At 42.7% G+C, this 13247-nt stretch overlaps 1 protein-coding gene across 11 annotated transcripts in view; it reads right to left on the bottom strand.

Moving 5' to 3' along the window:
* Nucleotides 1-4476: 4476 nt before the first annotated feature.
* The window catches only part of LOC147611839 (protein TPX2-like), a 30238-nt gene continuing 21467 nt past the window's right edge, over nt 4477-13247 (bottom strand). For 7 of the 11 annotated variants that reach the window (XM_086783696.1, XM_086783698.1, XM_086783695.1 and 4 more), the window contains 5 exons: nt 12980-13146; nt 10113-10221; nt 5104-5163; nt 4906-5000; nt 4477-4814 (listed from right to left, as the gene is read on the bottom strand). In XM_086783696.1, coding sequence (XP_086639822.1) covers nt 4676-4814; nt 4906-5000; nt 5104-5163; nt 10113-10221; nt 12980-13146 — 570 coding nt within the window. In that variant the 3' untranslated portion in view covers nt 4477-4675. Of the gene's footprint in view, nt 4815-4905; nt 5001-5103; nt 5164-9552; nt 9857-10112; nt 10222-12228; nt 12528-12979; nt 13147-13247 lie in introns of those variants that run through there. The other 4 variants (XR_015263600.1, XR_015263601.1, XM_086783699.1 and 1 more) reach the window with 4 other exon arrangements.

The raw sequence follows: 13247 nt of genomic DNA, 5'->3' as shown, positions 1-13247 counted from the left end.
CCAAATTATATTCCCCAAGATGTGATAGAAGGTGACTTATAGGGGATTGAAGGCCCATGATCCCCTTTCCCACAAGCCTCAACCTCTAAGGTAGGTAGGAGAGGTTGGGCTAGGCCATGTTAGTCCACCTCTAAGGTATCTCCCATATAGATGCATACAATATGGTATAAGGAAGCTCCCCATGGGAGCACCATGTGAGGTCGAATAGAAATCCCAAGCCTTACACACACCCCTTTAGAGATCTTGAAGTCCTATTTAAGCATTACTGCATCATAACATCCTCATCGACGATGGACTACTATAAAACTGCATCACAAGAGGGCATTGCTAATTCTAACATTTTGTCCTTTGGCACATAGGTACAGTCCGTTATGGGATGACTTTTCCATTTCACATAGAATTAAGGTCGATTCCATTTCATCCATGATTTGAGAATGATTTCTGGTTCAAACGACAAACTTGGGGCTAAACCATATCGGAGCATAGACACATAATGACCAAAACATTCATCGACATAAAACCATTTCAGCAAACTGACATGAAATGCATTGTGAATGTGTACATCTACTCTTGTAAGTCACTCCATTATTGAAAGACTTTATCACCTTATATGGGCCATAAAAGCAATGGTTAAATTTTGGTGTGAGTTTGGTTGGTAACACTATGCTTTACACGTTTACCAACACGAGATCTCCTTCATGGAATTCTTCATGGCGATGTTTCATGTTTCTTGAGTTCCTTAAGCTTAGCGGCATCAGTTCTATATGGGGCCTTGGTCAGCGGGCTATGCCCTAGTATCAATTTGATTTTGTGATCCATTGTGTGTCTTGGAGGCAAACCGAGCATCAGTCTTTCTGGTAATACATCTTTAAACTCATCCATTACTTCTTGGACCTCAGTTGCACTAATCTGACATTTTTCATGCTCTGCATAGTCGTAACCTTCATCGATTGCTTCAAACGTATCCATGGGTACCACTATGAAATCAAACTAGGCTTTCCACTCACCCGCATGTACTACCACATTGTAAGCCATCTTCACATTATTATCCTTTCTCCTTTCCTTGTGCAAAAGAAATTGACACCTTACTAGAGTCACATACTTGTACTCCTATTTTCTTAAATAAAGTTATGGGTGGCACTCGTGTCCAACATGACTTATTGTTATGTTCTATTGACTCTGGCATTAAATTAGAGGTTATGGATAATTATGTTGCCATGCACTTTGGTCTTGCCTGCATTGTTCCTACTCGTAGCGGGCTCTCACCTCTTCTTGAGGATGTTACGGCTCTTCATTTTGGTGATTCTAGGCCTCTCAACTCTATCATATTGTTCCTCGGGTCCTTGTGCCTGCACGATGTTGAGTTACTCCACTGCGATTCAACCTCCTGTGACACTGATCATCGTAATACATGCCTTCGCAATGATTACATGCTCTAGAGGATGTTTGCATACCCTCCTCCTGTTTAGTTCAAAGATGCCTCCTGCCCTGGTATGGTGTCTCTATACTGTTGTATGCATTTCCCCCCATAGCTGCTTCTAGAATTGCTTCGGGGTGTACTATTATTGCCCCACTCGTTCTTGACCCTACTGAACTTGTCCGAGGGAATTCTACTGTATTCCCGCTTGGTGGTCGCTCACCTCTTTCTTGTTGGGGTCTTGGTCCACTCTATCCTCATGTTCCTATAGGGTTCAGTTTGTTCTGCCACTTTTGACTTTGTGTATCGAACGATCTTTTCGGCCATCGTTAGTGTTGCCTCCACATTCTCTGGTTCCTGCTTTTCAATCTCTAGCCGGGTCTAATCCCTCCAACCGAACAAGAAGCCATGCAGGCAGTCTATTAAATAATATCCATTTCAATGATTTATTTGTAGCATGAGTTGCATGTACTTGCTTACTTGCCATCTACACATTTGAGGTGTCATCGCACACAGAACACTTCATTCCGTAGCACGAAGTATTCTCGTAATTCCTTCTTGAAGTCTTCCCATCTTAGCTAGGGTCACTTTGTTTCCCATATCTTAGCTAGGGTCACCTTGCTATTCTTGCCATAGGGGAGTCTTGGTTGCTCCTCTTCTATTACCATGTGATTTGATGTGCCCCTTTTTACTTCATTGTGTCTAGTAAGGTGTTGTTCACGTACCCAAACCCCTGCTACTTCGACCTCCGTTTCTACCTATGTTTCCCATCTTGCCTCTTCTTCTTCCTCATAGAGGTGTTCCCTTTCATATCGTCTACCGAGCTTCGTGTCGGTTGATCCTAGCTATAGAACATTGAAAACGGATGTTCGATGCAATCGCTATAACCAAAAATGTAATGGACTAACTTACACAAAAATGAGACGCTGAATACGTTTTCACAAAAATGAGACGTGGAACACATTTCCACAAAAATTAAATGCCGAATTTAATTCCCAAGATGCGACGATTACAAAGTTAATCCACGGTCATGGAAGGTGACTTATGGGGGTTCAAAACATATCTCCCATATAGATGTATAAGCAAGCTCTTCATGGGAGTGCCATGTAAGGTTGGATAGAAATCCCAAATTTCCAAGAAAGTGCAATGTGTCAAAGAATAACACTACACAATTGATAGGATTCTTGGGGCTTTCTTTCTTTTATAGGAAAGGTTCATTAAAGATTATGCATCCATTGCCACTCATCTTGTCGATAGGCTAAAGAATAAGGCTTTATTTTGGGATGCTATAGCGAAGAAGAGCTTGAGGAGATCCTCACTGCACCTCACATCTTGGTATGCCCTTTTACCGTAAGGGTAGATATCTGCATGTGGTAGTGATGTTGGGGTTGTTTTGTATCAAGAGCATGGTGTGATTGCATATGAGAGTAGAAAGTTGCATACAAAGAGAGATCTTTGCATGTTTATGAGTAGAAGAAGTTGGCTATCATACACATGCATGACAATATTTATGGGAGTCATTTACAGGCGAGAAGTGATCATAGAGTGCTTAAATGCTTCGTCTCAACCCAATCTATCTCCCAAGAAAAGAAGATGATTGTCCACTCTCCAAAGCTATGAGTTTGAGATCTCATACACCACTAGAAAAGATAATGTGGTGGGTGATGCTCTTTCCCGTATGTGGGTATATACTCTCTCTTCTATATCAGAGGTCTACAAAAACAATGTGGTGGACCGATGCTCTTTCTTGTACGTGGGCATGTACTCTCTCTTATATTTCGAAGGTCTATAGAGATGAGATTGTGGATATACAAGAGAAGTACTTCCTTAATCATGTGGCTGGCCCAATGTTTCAAAAATTATAACAAGGTGTTTGTGATGAGTTTTCACATTATAAGGTGCACAATGGGCTTCTATGGCATCATGGAAAGTGTATTCTTCTCCACTTTCTGGACGTTTGGGTCTTTTCCAAATCTATGATAAGGTGAGGCAAAGAAGGACTTATGAAGGGATGTGTATGATTACATTTCTCAATGCCTACCTTTTCAACAAAACAAGGATCCACTCATAAGCCAAGTTATTTACTTCATGCCTTGCCTATTCCACAAGCCAAATGGACTCACTGGTTTGCCTCTTATAAAGCATGGGTGGAATTCCATTTATGTAGTGGTGGATAGGCTTACTAAAGCCGCTTATTTCATTTCAACAAAGATCCAATTTATGTAGTGGTGGATAGGCTTACTAAAGCCGCTTATTTCATTTCAACAAAGATCCAATTTTCAGCTTCTCAAGTGACCCTTAATTCATGGAGTATTTGTTCAAGCTACATGGTATGCCTCTAAACAACATGTAAATAAAAGAGATCCCAAATTGATGAGTTCTTTTTGGAAGAGTTTGTTTGAAGAAGGTATGAGCAACCAAGCTTACCCCAAGCATTGCTTATCACCCTCAAACTGATGGGCAAACGGAGAGAGTTGGTTGGAGACATACTTGAGGCATTATTGCCATGACACCTAGACAACCTGGGACAAAAGCCTTTAATGATTGAGTTCTGCTATAATAATAGCTCTCACTCAATCATTGCTATATCGCCTTTCGAGGCTCTTTATGGATATAAAGTGCATGCGTGAAATAATCATGCAAAAGAAGAGTTGAAGACAATGCAACATTTGATGCAACAAGAAAGGATAACATGAAGAAGGCACAAGAGCATGCCAATGCACATAGAGGGCATGAAAAATTCAAGGAGAGATTGTGCCTTCTTGAGGTTGCCAAAGTCAAAACCTTCTCTCAACAACAAAATGGCACATAGATTCTATGGGCCTTTCATGGTGTTCCAAGGGACAAGACCTTCCAGTGGTGTCATGGATGAGGATAGAGAGATCCAATACATACTGGTGGGAAGAATTCCTCATTAAGTGGAAAGGGTTGCCCAAGTGATACATAAGGGAATTGATGATTTATAGGAATAATAGTGTTTTATCCATGTTACAACGTAGTTTTCAAATGTGCTTTGCATATGTGACTTGTTGTATGCCAACATTGGTTTTCTTTCAACTATAGCACCGACATGATCATTGATTGTCCAAAAAACAGGACAGGTCTCAGGGCAAACATGGATACATTTGCAATCGACACTGAAGTGATCACACTGAGTGAGAGGCAACTTTGATAATGTTACAAACTTTACAAAATGATTTTTTACAAGATCATAAAATGATTATCATCTCATTTGCAGTCGCTTTTGTATGCTGAATGTCATGGACATCTCATTTGCAGTCGCTTTTGTATGCTGAATGTCATGGACTGCCTTCTAAAAGTCAGTGAACTCCTCCGCTCCCGTTTATGTGAAACACTCAACTTGGGGGACCGAGGTCTAGTAAGTTCCTTTAAGCACCTGATTGACCAAGCCAAACAAGAAACACTATAGATTAAATATGATGGCGCTAATGATTATTTCACAAAGGTCTCATGGTACAAAGTTTCACCTTTTAGGGACAAAAGGTTTGTCAAAAACAGGTAAAGGTCGAGCATGTGGAACCATCGTTCGTCGCATAGATTTGATAACCCGTTCCTCATCAGCCTGCATCCTTACACGAGTACAGTCAAACGTGAAGCACAAAGTGGATAAAACACGATAAGACTGAACCTGCAAATGAGATCCATTTATTACAATCCACATTTACCTTTCTTGCAGTTTCAGACTCGTCCCTAAATCTTTTGTAATTGTTTTGCTTTTCAGCAACCTGGAAGTTAACCAATCAATCACTCTCTCTCTCTCTCTCTCTCTCTCTCTCTCTCTCTCTTTGTATCATATGGCTCGGATTCGACATTCCAAGCTCATAGCTCTCGTCTTTGATTTCTTTTCTACCATGATGAGATTACACCCACTGGGGAATTTGAAGACGTTTAATATAACTCTCTCTCTCTCTCTCTCTCTCTAGGTGCCAGTAGTATCATCTTTATTTTTCATTTTCTGGTTTTTTATCCAGACATTGTATCAGATCCACCATGATGTAACTTTTTGGTCTCATAGGTCATTATAGCCTTTTGAAGACGTTAATATAACATTTCATTTCATTTCTCTCGGTGTACGCTTAGGTCTACGCATCGGCTTCCCTATCAAAAGATAGTAGTACCACGCAGTTCAGTGCCATCATATGGATAATATGTGGTTCACTGGCTTGGCTGCATTGTTAAAATGATCCTCTCTCTCTCTCTCTCTCGCTCTCTAAAACACACACACACACACCATGACACAGTCGGGGTCCATCAAGTTTCGATGTACCTCCACCAATTCATCATCAAACTGTTGTCAAAATTCATTCCAACTACAGAGACATAGCAAGGAGAACATCAGACAGCTCCAGCATTCTCATGACATTTTCTACCCCAGCCAGATGTAGAGCTCAGTGCAACAGAGACGGCACACTTGATCCCGATTCCCCCCTTCATGGCACAATACCTTAGAACACGACTACTTTTCTCTGCCAAAAGGCAAGTGCCCAGGTGATTGATAGCATCACTCCTGCTTTTTCATTACTCACTGAAATTCCTTTGGAGTAACTACACTCCAGGAGATTTGGGGCAGCAATGTCATGCCCCAAATCTCCACCAGCAACGGGAGGAGATAGGACACTTATTTCCTAGTGTGTGCTTGTTGCTCTTCCTGGCACGGCTTATGTTGGATATTTTCATGCTGTCGTATTGTTCCTAGTGGATGCTTGTTACTCAAAGTCTTGGCACTGCATTTTTATGCTGTCATATTGGTCAGCTCAAGAGTCTCATGCGGAATAATACTTGGCTGGGATCTGGCACGCATGACACGAGAGCCAGGGAGGCATGACATTTTACCTAGACATGACATTTTACCTAGAAGAATATCTAGCATTATTGATGGACTATTTTGAGGCTATGCAGCTTCCGTTAAGGGGATGTCACGTGCATCCCACACCTAGATGTCACGTGGACACATATATATGTACAATACAAGTGCAAGGCCTATGGTGGTAACCCGGTCCCTTGTGAGCCTTTGTTTGTGGATGAGTCACCCTCAGAGCGATTGTATAGCTTCATGGTCAAGTGTACAAGTCCCGTACACGGTCATGGTCAGTTGTGCATGTCCCACAGATGATGTCATGTCTTGCACATGGTTGCAACCCTCATGAACAATGTAGAGTCGTTCCATGCACTTTTTAGGGTTGTGGTTAGGTGTACGGGCACCAGTCTAGCTCTAGGACTTGACCCCATTGGGGACCCACAAGGGCAGCCAATCCGAGGTGCCCACATTTGAGAAAGAAAATCATTAAATGATTATTTTGTCTTGTTTGCCCGTTGGCTTGTTTGGGACAGCCCCATACCGCTATATTTAGTGCTCCAAGTGCCTTGGGTGAGGCATCTGATTGCTTTGCAAGTGTTGAGGCTCATGCACATGCTCTAGGCAACCCGTGGAAGCCCCAAAACACAAGGTAGAGAAGCAGATCCTAGGCAGCCAAAGCCAGTCAATCATCTACACATTCAGCAATAAAAGCAAATACAATATCCGTGGTGGGGGCCCTTCAGATTGGGACCTAATCAAGATTGCTGAATGTGTAGATGGCTGACTGGATGACAGCAGCAAGTCAGGCATCTACACATTCAGCAATAAAAGAAAATACACCATCTGTGGTGGGGGCGCTTCGAGGGTAATTGGGACCCAATCTCTGTCTCTCTCTCTTATGTTCTATTGTGCTATTCATCATCAAGTTCAGGTGCTGAATTCTGTTAATCATCAAGATATAATCCTTTCCATAAGATTCCGCATGTCACAGATATGAACAGTTATGGTAATAAAAGAAAATACACCATCTGTGGTGGGGGCGCTTCGAGGGTAATTGGGACCCAATCTCTGTCTCTCTCTCTTATGTTCTATTGTGCTATTCATCATCAAGTTCAGGTGCTGAATTCTGTTAATCATCAAGATATAATCCTTTCCATAAGATTCCGCATGTCACAGATATGAACAGTTATGGTTAGTCCAAATTTGGGTCAAGACCTTTGCCATTCCTCTTGAGGGCTGTTTAAGCAAGCCCAAGTCATTGTATTTAGTACATAAACATACACATACACATCACACTGTATACACAATCAATGAGTCAAGTTTATGCTCTTCAATTCATGAGTGAAATCTAGCTTCTTGTCATGATGTTTCTTTGATGAGCCATGTCCAACAACTACATGATCACGCAAACATACTCTGTAAATTGACACAATTATACACCTTCACTAGTAGTCAGATGCAATGCAGACAAGTTCATTGGTTGGGCATCTTCTGAGGCACAAGTGTTCCTTTTGGACACCAAACACTAAAATCCTTCAACCTATTTCGGGCTACCAGCTTTTGGTCCCTCCTGCTCTCTACAAGGAAAAACCTGATATTGACTTGTTGGTGAGGCAAATGCTTCACAAGTATCCACGGCAAGTCTTCAGCCTGCTCTTCCTTCTGTCCAGCTCTGTGAAGCTTTTCCTACACTGTAAACCCAACATTAAGATTAGAACAGACCATATACAAGCTCTACCGTTTCCCTCTATTGCTTTGCAAGGCTGTAATTGCAGTCACAAGCACTGCCTTTATCTTGAACCACTGTCATAGCATAGACTATGTGCTATAACATTCCCACTCACATCACAGCGAATAGGTGCAGGTTCATACTCATCCCCATAGCCTTGATGAAGGCCAGCAATAGAGAGAACACATGTGCGCGCACTAATGCACTCACATTGTTGCTGGTTGGATAGAAAGTTTTAATACACAACACTGAACCTGTCAGGTCAGCGGCTACACTTGTCACGTCTACACCTGATGTTGTGATGGGCCCTGTGCGTATTGTGAGCCCTTGTCCAGGGACAAGTCAAGGCATGACCAGGACAGCCCATGGGAACCTGTTGGGTGCCCAAATACCTAAACAAAAGGTGCAGAGGCTGGTCATAAGAAGGGTACCCAACTGAAAAGGGGAAAAGCCAAGTAAATCAATAGAGGCTGGCCAACCACCTACTAGTAGCCCTCAGGCAAGCAGCAGAAGCAAAAATGCAAGCAAGAAGGTGCAGCAGAGGCATATGCATTTTCAGCCCAAGCCCGTGCGCTGAATAACACAAGTCATCATCAGATTTCTGGTTGCCTACAAGCAGGAGTAGTGCAGCAGAGGCATATGCATTTTCAGCCCAAGCCCGTGCGCTGAATAATACAAGTCATCATCAGATTTCTGGTTGCCTACAAGCAGGAGTGGTACACTTCAGACCCGTGCAGCAAACGCGTCAAGGAAAGAGGGGAATTCTGTGTGGAAATTTCCTAATTTCAGGTGAGTCTTTGTTGGGACAGCAAACAGACCATCATTTGTGAGTCTCATTCCCTTGCAGCAATTCAAGCAAATACTCTGGAAGGGGGACCCTTCAGTGGGTTATTGGGACCCTATCGGGTGTACTGCGTATGCTTTCTACTTCTTTCTCTCTCTCTTCCATAATCTCTTCCTAAATCGGCAAATTAATGTATGCCTTAATCACACTAAAGAGTTTCCATGCCTCATGTTGTCCAAACACCATCAAGCCTACCAGAAGCTCTGCGTAGTTGTCTGTTCTCTCTGTGGTCAAGCCTCAAAACAGTAAAGCTGTACTATTGCGCTAGGAATGCTGCTCCTATAAACTCCTCATCGAAGCTAACCATTGCTGCCTCTTCCCTAGTAAGCTCAACAATACAGCCCATATAGCGTCTGGATGCCCAGCAGCTACCTTGTTCTGTATAAACTGTAAATCCAACTGGTGATTATCAACGCTGGGACGTATGCAAGTGCCATCCTAGTTGATTTGTTTGGGCATGGCATCACACCTGTTCATACAAGGGCTTCCCCTCACAAGGCAAGTCACTGGCACAGCTTCTTGTAGGCAATGATCCATAGTTGCATGCAACGGAAACAAATGATGTCTTCTCCACACCAGCTTCAAACTAGGAAACCGTTCACAGAAACAGCTAGGAAATGGCATGTCTTTAACATTATATAGATGTAAATAGAAATGATGAAAAAAGTTGATAGGAAAAGAGGAGAAACTCGAGATAGATCATAATCTAATAGAGGCAACAAGGAAAATTGGGGAAATTACCATGAAAAAATTGTGGGGAAATTCTTAGTGAGATTAGGAAAACGGAAATGGGAGTTCGGACCCTGTAAGTGTCAAAAAGCTCTCAAATTGAGTCTTTGAAGTCAAGGAGCGGGGATGTCACATGTATCTGCTCTTGCCTCAAGGCCATAAGAATACCCAGCACCCAAACATATGCAGAAATTGTCCAAGAGTTGAGACCCTCCCAAGCGTCAAGATTTCTAAAGTTGAGCAATGTCGCATGTATCTGCTCTTGCATCAGGGCCACAACTGAACTTCCATCCATTCATTTATGCACAAAACCTAGACCTAGAAGCCAAGAACATAATAATTTTTAAAGCACGTACTTTGTCGTCTATGTCCCCAAATGCAACAGCATTTAAGATTGCTACTACAGAACAACAGTGGGTCATATTTCATTAAAAATTCTCTGTTATTAAATCTAAAGGCTTTTGCCACCGTATTTTCCTATGGAACAGCAGACCTTAAGCAGGACCAACATAGAAACTATTTCAGGCAAGCTAGTAGATAAAACCAATAAGATATTGGATCCACACTGACATACCTTTCTATGAATATCAGCACGCTCCACTGCCCGAGTATCAACTTGAAAGGCAAACTCATGGACTTCTGTGAGAGGTTGCCTAGACCTCTCAGGAACAAAAACCGGACCACTGCAAGCAAAAAGCTTAGGAAATGACCAAATAATCATAAAAATAAATAAATGAACATAACTAGGAAATGTTATAACAGAAAAGATGGAAGAAGATCATATTCAGAGTTGGTCTTGCACCAAAAAGCTAATAGAGCTCCACATTCTTGCTTATGTTTTTGAACACAAGCCACTTATTTCAAAGCTCCAAAAAACTTCTTACTTTTTAAGAAATCAACCACATACTTGATCTATAGTGCCAAGTGGGCTCACCACCATTGTCAATGAGAAAGGGACTGTGATACTAGATCCTCAGGAAGGCCTCCCAGCGCTTCCGCATCAGAGCCACACTGAAAAGCTTCCCCCACTGTCCATGGAGGGGGATACGAATGATATCGCTGACAGGGTGAGGGTGAGGTGTCCACGGAGGGTATGAATGACATCGCTGGCAGGGTGAAGATGTGGAGAATCTGCTGCCAAACCTGCTGAGCCTTCGGGCAATCCCAAAGACAATGACGTTAGGACTCTTGGTGATGGCCACACCTCGAACAGTATGCTAGCCTACCTCCTATGGTCAAGTGTCGACCGCTTGGCTCCGATGTGCCAAATCCTATAGAAAGAGAGTGATCTTTCACAACCAAAGACTATCCCACAACCTCTTCCAGAAGTCTCAGAGAAACTGAGGAGGGAGGCCCTGAGACTGCCAATGTCCTATTAATGCTGATGCTGGAGTGCCCTCAACCTCTAGCATCTTAATCCTGTCGCCTAGCCGTGCGGTGTAAGCAGAGAAGGGGTCTCCTCACTGTCATCTCAATCATGCCATGTCCACTACCTCGGGTCCCACTGAAGGCGCGTGAGACGACCCTCCCTAATCCACAAACACGAGAATCTATCTCTCGCCACCTTGGCTGGTGGAGGGTCTATGTGCCACTCATGCGCATGGAAACCAATCACCCAAGGTGGCATCCCTTGAAATCCTCCATAGGGGGCTCTGCTCTCTCAACTCTGCCATGAAGTCCGATAGAGAACGTGACTAAGGCATATCATGCCTGGTGAACACTCCCAACCACTACGGCTTTTTTTCTTCTTTTCTTTCTAGGGAGGGGGGGGGGGGGGGGTGGTAAAAGCAAAGTCTATCCCTACCCCATATCCTATTGAGGCCCCTCTGTTGGGCCTCTAGGGACAACTGTCTGAACGTAAACCAATCTCCAAGTGACTAAACGGGATCCGTCCTGAAAACTCCCCACGATACATGTAGGCGGGCCCCGAAGGCAACGAATTTCCCAAAAGCATTTTGCATGATGCCCAAGTCTCCCCCTGCATTGCGTGGCTTAGTGATCACTCTCCAAGACACCTTGGCACAGGCAAGCCTCCGATAGGGGGGATTCCAGTCGCTCGCGATGCACTACTGTCTTACAATTTACTTGCACATCAGGATTGCCTTTTGGGATAGAGAGGCTTTAGTCTTTATCTTAGGATAATAAGGGATCTAATCACCATTATGTCATGGGTACATACCAACCACTACATTCATCTGAGAACACTGCAATGGAAGTTACATGGTTGTCATAGGAAGTCTATATGATCTCATTGTAGTCAATGTGATGGAGATAGGATTCAATGGTTGTCCTTGTTTGTGTTCTTTATTTATGTTGATACAAAAATGGTGTTATCAGTATTATTTTATCGACTGTGATTGATAATAGTATGTTTACCAATCTTTTGTGAAAAGTCCCCAACACTCCTGGCAATCTTGCCGCGATCGAATTTCCTGATTGCTGATATACGTGGCGTAAGTATGATTCTTATGGATCTCCTTTGGGTGGATGATTTGCCACAGATCAGAATGAAGCAGGTTGTGAAAAATGTGGTTGATTTTCCACCAGAGCACCCATTGCATTATGATAAGGTGTGTTAATGTTCTTGCGTTTTCGTTCATCATTGGAGTACGTTGATTATCATAGGAATTACTATTATCCATTTAATTAACTACTTATTGAGATTAGTGGGACATAAAGAGTTAAAGTACCATCATTTGTCTAGTTTTTCTGGTTACTGGAGGGATCCACGTCCTGTTACTATTCCACGCAAGGTGCTTCAGGAAGTGTTTTCCTCTTTGCAATGGGATGCCTGTTGCATTCTATGATGAAACTGTTTTGGATGGAACGCGATTCCCATGGTAGTGAAGTCCCTCTTAAATTAAATCACCTTGATTTGCAGGAATTCAATATCAAGCTATGTTTTCACGTCTACTGACATTGATTCTTGTGTGCCACGAGCATTAGAATCTTTACTTGATCCAGTCTTTACTCGGATTCATCAGCCAGCCTGTAGCGTGAAAGGTGAAGCCATCAATTGGTTTGTGCAATAGAAAGTGACTAACTTTATAGAGTAAAAAGGGTGAGCTCATTCTGTTTGGGCAAGGCGTGCAGAAAATTCTTGTTCTGTACTCTCAATAAGAAGAAATAAATGAAATACATGCAACAGACTTGTATCAAAGAAAATTTTACAAAGAGAAAAGTCATAACAGAAACACAACAAAAACCTAGTTAGCACAGGCAATCATATGAGCAGCAATGCTGCCTTTTTTATTTAGACAAGTCACAAGATGAGGCAAGGTCGTAAAAAAATTATCAGACTGCCTAAGAAATTCGTATTGTTTGTCCCAACCTTTCTTATTTTGATCCCCTGAAAGTTTTCATGTGTGTCTGAAATTCCAAAATTATGTTCACGCGCGTGCGCGTGTGTGTGTGAGAGAGAGAGACAGAGAGAGATCATACATGCATGATATAGGTTGTGCATGAAACTTTCTGCTCTCTGCTTCTTCTTGCTCAAGTTTGTGTTTTTCTTCTGCCACTCTATGCACTTCTTCCTGGTGCCGGGTGACATTTTCCAAACAAAACGGTTGAGGTCTTGTGCACTCTTTAGGATCAGGCTTCCGAGGTACCTATGACACAACAAATAAATCATGCTCTGAACTGTGTGAGACTCTCTCTCTCTCTCTCTCTCTCTCTCTCTCTCTCTCTCTCTCTCTCTCTCTCTCTGACC

Source organism: Cibotium barometz, chromosome 46, assembly GCF_041138505.1.
Source record: "Cibotium barometz isolate CiBa-2024 chromosome 46, ASM4113850v1, whole genome shotgun sequence".
Classification (NCBI taxonomy): domain Eukaryota; kingdom Viridiplantae; phylum Streptophyta; class Polypodiopsida; order Cyatheales; family Cibotiaceae; genus Cibotium; species Cibotium barometz.
Note: the sequence above shows the minus strand (reverse complement) of the source record. Positions and strands in the feature narration are given on the sequence as shown.